This window comes from Thermobia domestica, chromosome 3 (genome assembly GCF_964235325.1).
Source record: "Thermobia domestica chromosome 3, izTheDome1.hap1.1, whole genome shotgun sequence".
NCBI lineage: Eukaryota > Metazoa > Arthropoda > Insecta > Zygentoma > Lepismatidae > Thermobia > Thermobia domestica.
In genome coordinates this window covers 255291411-255303850 of record NC_137456.1, presented here as the reverse complement: position 1 = coordinate 255303850, position 12440 = coordinate 255291411, and the positions used below count along the sequence as shown (strand labels likewise).

The following is a 12440-nucleotide window of genomic DNA, read 5'->3' as shown; positions in this document are numbered from 1 at the left end:
TGAAAGTAACATTGTTCGGCAGCCAACTCTTAAATTGTGTCAAAATTTTGATTATTTTTGGTACATGAATGAACCATGGCAAAACATGACTTCAGCATTTTACTTTGATTAAAATGCATATAATAAGGGAAAGAGCGATGCAATCAAAATTATCCTACAAATTTAGTATCTCACTATCCTGCCAAGTTAGGAAAATAAAACCTGGTATGTAAACTTTTTTTACTATAAGCAAGTGAGTTTCATTTCACGGGATGTAACTACTGTAAACTTCCAATTTATTCGAATTCAATACTCAAACTTGAAGTAGTACATCTACAACTACAGGTTGAAATAGAATAATAATTTCAAAGATAGAACCTGTTTCTCGGACACTAAATCCATATCGAAAGTCATTACTCCCTGACTGCTTTTGTTCTATTCCGATAAAGGTTAAAACAAAAAATTGTTAATTTAAAACACTTTTAGTTTGAATAGAGGATTAAGGGAGGAGATAGAATATATTCTTAGGACGCTGAATCAATTGCAGAATAACGCTTCTCGATATTTGTTACAGTTTTTGCTCCATAGAAATGAGTATTGAAAGAAAAATACTAGTAAATTCGACCACTTTCGGTTTCGGTAGAGTATTGCGGGCTGTGATGACACATATGTTCTTGAGACGTTGTATCAATTGCAAAACACCATTTGTCACTATCTGTTACTGTTTCTGTTCTCTGGAAATAAATTTTGAAACTTGAAATTATTAATATGAACCACTTCCGGTTTGAATACGAAGTTAGCGGAAAAGATGGAAGATGGTGCAGAAAACCGCATTTCGATATCTCTTACTGTTTTTACTCTATGGAAATCAGTATCGAAAACGGATTTAATAGTAAATTTCAACCACTTTTCTGGTTTGGTAGAGTGTTGCGGGTTGAGATTATATGTTCTCTCGAGACCCTGAATTGATTGCAGAAAACTGGCTGTCAATATCTACTACTTTTTTGTTCTGTAGCGATAAATGTTGAAACCGGAAATGATTAATTTGAACCATTTCTGTTTAAATACAGGATTGATGAAGGAAACGAAACCTATTCCTGAGAAGATCAGTCGATTGCAAACAATCGCATCTCAATATCTCTGGCCGTTTTTCTTCTATGGAAATCAGTATTGAAATCGGAAATATTCATAATAGTAAATTTGAACCAGTTTCGGTTTTAATAGTGTGTTGCTGGTAGTCTTGAGACGCAAAATCGTTTGAAAAAAAAACCTTCTGTCTTATCTGGTACCGTTTACGTTCTTTGGCGATAAACGTTGAAAACGGACATTGCTAATTTGAACCAATGCTGGTTTCAATAGAGAGTTAACGAAGTAGATGGAACCTATTCTTGGGATGTTGAATCGATTATATTCGCCTTCCCCGTATCTCCTATCGGTTTTGCTTAATCGTAAGTGAGTCGACTCAGTCTTGACGTAGTAACAAGCTATTTAGGACGAAATTTAGTGAGTACTTATGAGCATAATTTCAGCGAAATTAATCTTGCGTTGATAAGTACATGAAATCAGAAAAATGTTGTAGGCGTTCTGCTAGTATTGTATATATTAAAATGCCGCCTTTAGTTGGGGTTTAAGGGTTTTTGTTTCTTGGATCATAGTTTTCATCTGGAATATGCTGTCGGCATTACTGTCGTTGTCTATCCCGTAGCCTCAGTTCTCAAACACTGCTGGTCGTATTATGCCTCAGTATTATGAACAAGAGTAGTGATTCGAATTTCATTTTAATAGTAGATCCCATCCTCCTTCAGAGCTCATCCGTGGCTAAGCGGTTAGCGCACGCGCCTTTGGCGCGGGAGACCCGGGTTCGATTCCCGGTGGGGGCTCATGTGGTTCGGATTCCACGTTAATCAGTAGGTCCACGTCTCACATAGCCTCGCTGCTAAAAGGGACGCTAAACTGAAATTCAACACAACAACAACAACAACCCATCCTCCTTCACCTAAGTAGTGCATGAGGACGAAAAGTATAAACTGCAGAAACATTGGCGTACTTATTTACATGCATAATAATTGTATGTGAATTTATTTATCTAATACTCCTGATGATTGAAAAATTAAATTTTCTGTTTTGTTGAAGGTGTTTGCTTATTTATTTATTTATTTATTTATTTCTAATTAATTTCCAGAAACTGTTAAGTCAAGATATGACAAAATCCTGGATGAACCGATCATTTGTGGCTGTGAAAGAACATGGCATGTTGTTCGAATGTTCAGCACCAGAGGGAGAAACTGCAAAGAAATCTAACGTTCCGTTAACATACTGGGTTGTAGGGTATGTTTATTTTGTGCTTGTTATAGCTATATAAATAATTATATACATAGTCAAAACTCCATGTGAAGGTACAAAATGGTTGTTGATATTTCAGATTCTTGCTTGATTCTTTTATCAGAGAGTAGGAGGTGCGGTAAGAGAAGGAAAGATGCAACGTAGATACATCTACAACAGCAACAGTCGCATAATTAAGAAAAGTAACAACCGAAGAAATTGTTAAGACGTATAAAGTAGATCCATTGTCTTGCGTAGCAACAGAATTTATAAGAAATAAGCATAATATAAACGATTTTAAGGTGTTGCATGGAACCGACAATAATTTACAAAGACATTATTAAAAGACCTACAATTATTTGAATTAAAAAAAAAAAAAGAACTACAGTTAAATCTAGATAGTGAAAATTTAAAGTAACAGTGGAATAATTTCATAAATCATGTCTTGGGTTTCTCGTAGGGTGACCAGACGTACTGATTGTCTCAGTACAGTACTGTTTTTCAAAGACCTGTCCTGCATGTTGCGAAGGCACCTAGAAAATCAAGAAATGTACTTCTTTTCTTAAAATGTCCTGCAAAATGTCCTGAATTAACTTATTTGCAATATTTTAATATTTCATTCTTTATTCACAAATTTTGAATTTTTCTGAATGCTGAACCAGGGTGTTTTTCAACAGTCCCCGAAAAAAAGTGTTAGGAAAGAAGAACAATCAACCAACCATTGTTTTCCAATATATTGTTTTTACTGAGATGGTCTTGTTAAGATATCGGTAAGATAGGAAAGGTTTCAAGTTACGACACTGATGCTAACCAAGTTAAGTAGAAGTTTCCTCGTGCCGGTCTAAATTTTCCCTCATTCCTTAAAATAATCCCACGCTTCGAAAATCCATTAAAAAATATCTTTAGACGTACAGGAAGTTTCACTGTACGTTAATAAAAGTAAACCACAAGTGCAAATATTAATTACATGTCTAATTAATTATAATACAAATGAAATTATTTGATTATAATACAAATTAATTTGTTTCACCCATTTGTGACTTGCGGTGCAAAGTATATTCACTTTCTTCAGTAGTGTTACTTGTTTATGTACCTTGGTGTGAAGGGGAACAGACAGGGAGGGTTATGTACAGCGTGCGAGAATTCTTTGTAGTTTAATTGTGACTATATTTCTTTACCCGAACCTCCTTTCCTTCAGTAAAACTAGATGGCTTCCTTTGTTGCCAGCTATAGAACATATCCTATACTTAAACTATATCCAGCCTTACAAATGTCTTTTCTATCAGAGGATAAGTGTCATTACATCGTTCTTCAATGACCCTTTGTCTGAAATATGGGTCTATTGTACTCACAGCCAGATATCAGCAAAAGTGATTGACAGATACAACTGTGTATTTTCTCACTCTTTTAGTTGTCATTAAAAAAAACGAAGAAAATGGGTTAGTATGTATATCAAATTTTAAGAAATATGTGTGTTCATTTTATTCAACTTGTATTGAGCATTTTGAGCAGTGTTATTACACACCCTTCTCAGACATTAATATTTTGAATTGGATGAAACTTAATTCAGTAATTAAATGGAATAATATTCAAAGTAGCTTGAAGTACACTAATCAGGAAAGAAGCAAACAATTCCTGCCTGTTTGATTAAATTACAAATATAAAGGAGTATGCTACTTCTGAAAAATTAAAGAATGGAGCACTGCTCAATTAAGGATAGAATAGATTATGATGGAGTGAATTATTCACGTATTTTGAAGAAAATTCAATTCCATATTCCCAAGTATGTGATATTGTGGAGTTCAGTAGGCCTATGTGCGTCCTTGTCACAAATGCTCCGAGAGAATATTTTCTATAATGAATAATCTGTAGACTGATAAGAAATCTCAGTTGAATACTGAACATCTTAAACACCTAAAAGTAACCGAATGTAACTAATTGTACGTATAGTGAATTCCATGACATGATTTTGTAAAATAGCAAGTTACTGAGCGCTGTACATTTAAATGAAAAATAAGTCACCGAGCACTGTATCCATGTTTAGTTGGTAAACAGATGTCGCATGTTAATGAAAATAATTTAACATTTTTGGAGAAAGTTTGCAAGGTAATGGATGAATAACCTTTAAGACGAATCACATTTTTATGTTTCATTAAAATTTTATGCTTCAACATACTTTTCTTTTTCACTAAAGTGACTCCTTTATGTTATCAATTAAATTGTTGTAAATTGTTTCATCAATCTTGTATTCGTCATTTCAATAGTTTCATAAGTTATTGCATCCGTTAAATACGTTTCATAAGTTTATATATATATTGTTTATTCTTATTTTAAAACTATTCTGACATTAAAAATGATGTAGCGTATTTGCGAACAATATTTGTGGTACACGAATTCAGATTAAATTTCATTTTCTTTGTCTTTAATAATTCTTTAAGCCAAATTTTTGTATACTTTTTCAGTGATAATACTAAATGTTCAAAGTATTATAAAACAAGGTTCTTTCAGATAAGGCATGTGAAAATATTTTCTACTGGGGTTTGGAGAGTGTGTAATGGGAACACTCCTCTCCAAAAATACGTAACAAAGACTTCCTTTTGAGCAATTCACATCGAAATGAATGAAAAGGAGACGGTTAGAATTTGCGAAATTATCGTAAAATAATATTCATTTGTTTCCAGTACAGTGTGGGAGTAACGAAGTTTCATGATGTGCAATTACTGTGTTGTTTACATCTTCATACCTTCACTGTAGGGGGAAAAAAAATCATGAATGAAATTTCCATCATGTTCGTATGTTGCCGTTCTATATCTTATTTTTGGGCAAATTCCGTGGGTTTTGAATCTATGGAAGCAAACAGGTCCCTTCTTGCTTTCGGTTCATTATCATGTGTTATATTCAATGAAAAAACTGATCTAAGGGATCGAGTATGTTTTAGATGTGCGGATTTGAAATATTTTGCATATTGATACTAAAATACAAATTCGGTGGAGTCGGTAAAGCGTTCACTTCTGGTGCCAAAGTTCCGTCATTAAAACTGTGGATACACGATTTTAGTTTTGTGGTAAATAAACACCGAGTGGGAAAGCTCTCGGAGATGTTTCGTTTCCTCTGATATTTTTTTTAAACTATTGATATAATGTGATGTATAAATGTTAGACAACGAGCTTTCGTCTGTCAATAACTGTAAGGCATCTTCGGGAATTGTGAAACTACGAAATATGCAATAATTAACTTCTATCGCCTGTGTAAATAATGTTCCAAGCTTTTATTCTTCTCAGGAATAAGCTGTTCTTTACTCGCCTTCTGGCATGAGAGTTTACTTTCGCGATTATATTCGTTGCTGAAAAATAGAATTTTGTTAATACCCAACTGAGCGAAGTAAGAAAGTAATGAAGACATTATTACAAGAAATTCTAAATGAATAAATAGCAACCTGAGAATGAGTGTATACGCTTTATCATCGCGTATTATGAGCGTGAGCGTATTATATTTCATTATTTTAATTTCTTATCTTAGAAACTTAGCAATGCTAAAATACGGAGACTAAACAAAGAAAGTGGCTGTCTCAAAGAGAAAAGGAACTAACAAATACAAGTTGATTTGATGCAGTGGACTGAGACAACGTACGTAGCAAAAGGAAAATGTTTATACAATTGTCAACAACAGGCTTTTTATGACAGTATATTGGTACGGGAGAAGAGGAGATGGAGGATGCATAGTAACAGCTCTCCTTGTGGCGTTCGGTGTTCGTTATATCCAGTGTTCCTGTGCAGATACCAAACAATTTCCAAGTATTCCAAGACCACGCTCAATTCTCCCTGTTTCTTAGATAATTTTTTGTCGTGGATTCGGGAAGTGCCACGTGACAAGATTTTAGCTCACTGCAGCATTTGTTGCAGCGTCCTTTCGCTCAGTAACATCGAACGGCAAGCTGTAACAAGTCACATGAAAGGCAAAAAACATACGCAGGTAGCCGAATCCAACTCAATATTCAAAACAGTTAATGCCTTCGTGAATAAGAAAACAAGTCAGTATCTTCTTCCTTGGAGTGTCATCTGCTCATCTGTACAGAACTTAACGGTTTCTGGTGACGTTGCATGCGTACTCATAGGTGGGTTCTACGATGCAAGTGGGTATGAGTGCGGAGACGAAACAAAGTAGTTTAGAGAAATTCTTAATATATATATATATATATATATATATATATATATATATGATTTCAAGAGCAAATCAAAATGTAATGCCACATCAATGCTTACTGCTGCTAAAAATATCAAAATATTCAAATTTATGTTCCCAGTCAGTGAAATTGCCAGGAAAATGCATATTCCACGTGACAAAATAAGCACAACACTTTCGTTTATGGATTATTGTCACCATACTTTAGAAGTAAACAAATTCAGTTTTTGGAGGGAACATAATTGTGGGATTTTGAAGTAGCGTGAAAGAGCAAGTGCGAACCGTTATATAACATCGGCGTTGTTAGGGAATTCTACATATTGTATCTTTTAATCGCTTTGAAAGAGGCGAATTCAACGCTGAACTTAAAAATAGTCTTTCAAATGTTAATAGATGTTTCCAATGTAAATACCTTCAAGTTAAATATCAAAACGTCGCCAAACGACCCTATAATACCTGATACAGGAAGTTGTTAGTTACTTACTTCGCTTGGAGCATAACAAATTGGAAAATGGCTGAATTTGTAAGAGCTCTGCATAACTTATTTAAGAATGTTCCAGGACGTCATGCGGGATACACCTATAGAGATTCAGGAAATTTTTCAGTGAAGTTTTGTTTTTTGTTTGCTTGAAAATAATAGTATTGCTCAGCGAGCTTTTGACATATTAGATAGTTCTGAATTCTTCAAACTGTTAGTTTGTGTCTGGTATATTGTATGAAGATAAATGCTTATTCCTCAACTTACATTTTGTGAAGCACTTGCTTCAGAAAGAGAACTTTTCCCTACTGAATTTCAGACTGGTGCACCTTCCAGACCATTTCTTTACAATACTTTATCGGATGTGAGAGAAAATTGATGCAAAAGGTTGTGAAACCTGAAGCTTTTAGTTCTTCGAGTTCATGTATACGAATTAATGTGGAAAATGAAGAAATCTTCCTGTGAAAAACGTTGACATCGGTTTTTGCTACACACACTGACTGTAAGAAATGCCAACCAATAACGGATTTGGACATTTTGGATTTTCGACAAAATTGTAGAAAGTGTCTTGAGCAATTTGTTCTAAAACTTTTGGAGAAGTCACTTTGAAATTGTAAATTGACTAAGCTCTTTCTTGTTTGGTTCTTAATATATCTGAAGAATCTGATGTTCTAGTGAATCGCATGAAATCTCATTTAGATAAACTAGTTGAAACAAATGGGTTAGATAGCAATAGAACAGATGGAGGTGTGAGGCAGTTCAGAGTTTCGTTCGATACCAAATTTTAAAACAATTGAGTCAGTATTCAGAACATGTCAGCGTTTGGATGGATTTTAGCTAAATAATTGAGATATCTCAGAGTGCAATGATATAAAAGAATTTGTTAAGATGATCTTGATTTCTCTCGTGAAAATTCCAATCTAGAGAGAGGATTTTCAATCAATACATAATGTGTAACAGATTATTTAAAAGAACAAACTTTAGTAGCACGCAGACGTGTGTACGATACAGTAGCTTCTGGTGACCCAGGGAAACTATCTAGAAGGAAATCCATGATTTATTATGCATGAAATACTCGTCCTCGTTTTACAGGTACAACAAATCAAAAACAAGTGGGTGAGGAAAAGAAACAAAAAGAAGATGAAGACAGGAAAATAAAGATAATTCTTTATGAGCTTCAAGCTAAGAAGACTAAAGTAATGAAACTGTGATGAGGAAATTGTGTAATATTGATGAGGAAATGAAGCGTTTGGAGAAGTGAAATGAATTACATAATACTATTGATTTTTTTCTAAAGATTATGTCGTTAACATAGAACAACCAGTTATATGTACACTCGTGTCCAAAATTATTGTCGCATGCCTATAAATATGTTGTTGTAGGAATATAATTTGATAACGAATTGTCCCGGTATTTCTTATAATGTTAGTATGTGTATAATCGGCAAAGCCATGTCAAAAGAGCAGTAAATAAGAACAATAAAACGAAAATAAAACTTTCTTGTCAATTTAGCAACATTTTGTTTTATTCATTCTAATTTTCGTATTTATAATTCTTTTCCTATGAAATTTACCACAAATATACATTTCCCGATTATATACATAGTGTGAGTATTAAAAGTACCCTGCTTAATCATTAACAAGTTATATTCTTACAAGAAGACAGTTATACATATGCGACAGTCATCTTGGACATGAGTGTACATCCAACCTTTTTCGGTGAATATCTCACTGTTACGTTTTCCTTTCATATGAGATGAAGACTTCATCGTGTGACTAACGTTACAAGTTCAAGTTTTAAAGAAGGTATTTAATTTCTTGCTTTGTGTCTAAGTTTCTATTAAGTTTTCTGTAATTTCATAATAATACGTTGTATTTGTTTTTATATTATTCATTGTCCTAATTAGGAGAAAAGTATGTTATCTTATGTATCATCGTATTCATACTTTCTCGACTTTGTTTTTCCATGAAAATAGGAAAGTTTGTGCTAATCCCGTGAACTTGCTAATTGCATATCAGAGAAAATTTCAAAAAAGTTCCTGGAAACCAGGAAAAGTCAGGGAATTCTTTTCCGTAAAAGTAATCGTTGTCCCATATGTACTTTGTGCAGGTAAATAAATTATATTTATGCATTACATTTAAAATGCTTTCAGTTCATTGGAGAAAACGAAATTGTGTATTGCTAAATACGGATTTTTTTTTTTTAATTAAGCCATTATCAACATTTTCTAGAATAATTCTCTCGGTCGGTGTGACCAATCACCAGAAGGAAAAGTCAGAAAATGACCAAAAAGTTTCATATCATATTTTGCTATCCTCCTTTAGATTTAATTTGTAAAGTAATAGTTTCCTTATCATAGTATTGCGAGCGGTGATAATATTTAGCAAGAAATATATAAGCAAAAGGCTAGTACTCGCCGAAAAAAAAAGTTTTACAATAGGAAGCGCTTTCGGAAAACTCTATTCCATTTTCATCCTAGACACAGTTCAAGGAGAATTTTAAAACATGAGGGAGACATGTAGATAGGTAAAAATGAGTAAAAGTGTTTAAAAAATGCAAAGCACAAGTCCCCTTATCGGAAATGAACTAATATTAATGGCCACTCACTTGTCTCTGTTTACTATTGTTCACTGTTTTTTTATTACCATCCAGATGCCGAAAATAAGTAGTAAAAAAAGCTGCTCGAAAACGTATTTATGTCTCCTTTATTTAACTTGAGTGTAGATTTCTCTTTATTAATGTAATAGGCTTCTTTAATTTTTCGTTCCGTTGTTGTTTTTGCTTTCTCTACCAAACATGAATTACCAATGTTCTGATTATTGTCTTTAAGATGCGCTTTGAATCCAGATAACAGTTGTAAACTACGAGATTTAGATGTACGGATGTGCTCAGCTATTCTGGTACCAATATTCCTTTTTGTTTGACTTATATATTTTGTCACATTGACACTTAACACGATAAATGCCACTACTTTGTTGCGGATCAGTAAAAACAGTGAATAACAATGAATAGTGACAAATGAGTGACCATTAATATTAATCCATTTCCGACAGGAAGATTTGTGCTTCGTTTGTAAAATCCTTTAACCATTTTTTACCTATCCACATTTCTCCCCTGTGTTTTAAAATCCTCCTCGAACTGTATCTAGTCAGAAGATGGAATAGAGTTTTCTGAAAGCGCTTTCTAAAGTAATAATTTGGTTTTTTGCTGTGAGTACTAGTTTTTTACTTACATATTTCTTGCTAATAATTTCCTTGCCTGTAAAATGTACATATCATGTTTTGCTATTCTCATATAAAAATAATGAATATAGATTAAGTTATAACAATATACAATACAAAATAAATTACTACAATATATTAAATATATTAACATACCTTATTTCTTCCTTAATACCAGTCTAGCTCAACAATACAAGCACATGAACAGTGGCAAAATAGTAATACATGTATGTAGTTTATAGATTTGATATTATAGCGCACTGAAGTATTCAGATTGAAAAAAAAAAAAAAAAAAAAAGCATGAAATTCGTAGAGTAACGTATATAATTTTATAGGAATTGAGTTTTTGTTTGTTTATTTGTAAATATTGGTTTCGATTGCTGAATAATCCCCTATTTTCTCTCTCTCTCTCTCTCTCATTCATTTTGGATGACATCCAATGTCCTTCACAGCAAATCAGTTGTTCAGGATATGATGGTTCATTCTATACATATTTCTTTTATTCTTTATGCTACACATGCACATGCTAATTTTGAACTTAATCATCTGTTCTTAGTGAGATCCAAAAGTTTACCCCGAAGCAAAACTTAACGGAATCCATACCTCAAAGATTCCGCTCTCTGTTGACAAGCTATTGATAATTCGTCAGATGCCATTAGTAGAGATAGTTAGCTTTAACCGTGGGAATTTTGGAATTACTGAAATTTTCCATTCAAGTTAGACGCCGATATCCATTGACTCTTCCAAAATAGACAGGGTAAACGAGTACAACCACATCTTGAATTCCTGTACGTGATTTTTCGTAAAAACTTCTTCCATCTTCACTCTTTCATCAATCCGGGTGGAATTATTCTCGTTGACCTTCCAAAACAACGTGAGAATTCATGTTTCTGATTTTTCCATCCATAAACATAGCACTTCTGCCTCACATGTAGGAAACATGACAAAATTAATAAAAATAACAACAATATGATATTTTGCATGGCCAAGGTAAATTTATCGTTAACATCATAGCAGAAACATTGTTTCATTGCAGCCAAGTTCCAATATAGATAACTTACAGAGTAATAATTAATGTACTCTTATGGAAAAATGCAAATTCAAGACAAATGAGGCCAAGATAAGCAGGCGGTCAACTTAGAGAGTTGGCCAAGTTAACAAGTTTTACTGTATTACGTATATAATAAAAGTACAAACACCGTGTCGTAGGTTTCTTCGGGGTTCCCATTCCCTCATTCCATCCTTTAGTTTATTATTATTATAGTCATCTTCCATGGCCTCGGAGCGTTAAACTCCAATGTATATATAGCGAGACGTTAAACTCCAATGTATGTATATATAATGAAGATAGTTCTTAAGCGGTGGGAGGTTTTCTCTATGTTATTTTGATGTTACAGTTATTGTGTGCGTGGTAATGACCAAATTTAATTTAATTTCACCGGAAAAAGGGTGCGCGCTGTCTGTCTGATGCAACAGAGCGTCATCCAGAAAATACAAGTTCTTTTGCTTAATCGGAATTCACATATTGATTGTTATAATTGCGTTTATTTACATTTACTTTTGAAATGACTGTCACATCTTTTAATAATACCAGGTCAAATCTTGGACGTAAGGAGAGCTTATCAAACGAGATATATATAAGCAAGCTAACTTAAACGAACTAATTCTCGCCGTATTGAATGTTACAGATGTCATTCTTTACTCAACTTTTATGTATAATGAGATAAAAGTTATTTATCTTTCTGTTGGGTGGAATTCTTTATTTCACTAATATTTTAACCATGTACCTTGCTGCAAGCTTCATGAGAGTTTCAGCTGGAAATGTATATTGTTCTTAGAATATAAATTTCTGGGATGTTTGGAATAAATTTCTGGAATTGTTTAGAACATAAATTTCGTCTTAAAAATTACTAAAAAACTATTGCTGACCGCCATTATGAATAAGTAAAATGTTCTTGTTGTTTTATATCTATTAGGTCGACTGTTACCAGGTATCGTAATTCCTGGATGTATAAATATGAAGTTTATTAGATACGATCACTGAACTTCTTAATGAGATAAAATAGTTAGACATGAATCTGTTTTATGTTTTTATGTTTTTTGCTTCCTGCTACCAGAATTCTTTAAATATAAAGACTGGTACACACGTGATCTACAACAATTAAGCTAATAATAAGCCATCTTGTTTAATAAGCTTTGTATGTGAAAAAAAATTATGGTACCCGGCAACAATGGATATAACAGACATAAAATGACAT

The 12440-nt window shown here is 33.2% G+C and overlaps 1 protein-coding gene across 4 annotated transcripts in view; it reads left to right on the top strand.

Moving 5' to 3' along the window:
- Positions 1-12440, top strand: part of in (inturned planar cell polarity protein) — a 666765-nt gene that overhangs the window by 639009 nt on the left and 15316 nt on the right. For all 4 annotated transcript variants that reach the window (XM_081752327.1, XM_081752329.1, XM_081752330.1 and 1 more), the window contains exon 20: positions 2162-2307. In XM_081752327.1, coding sequence (XP_081608453.1) covers positions 2162-2307 — 146 coding nt within the window. The remainder of the gene's footprint in view (positions 1-2161; positions 2308-12440) is intronic.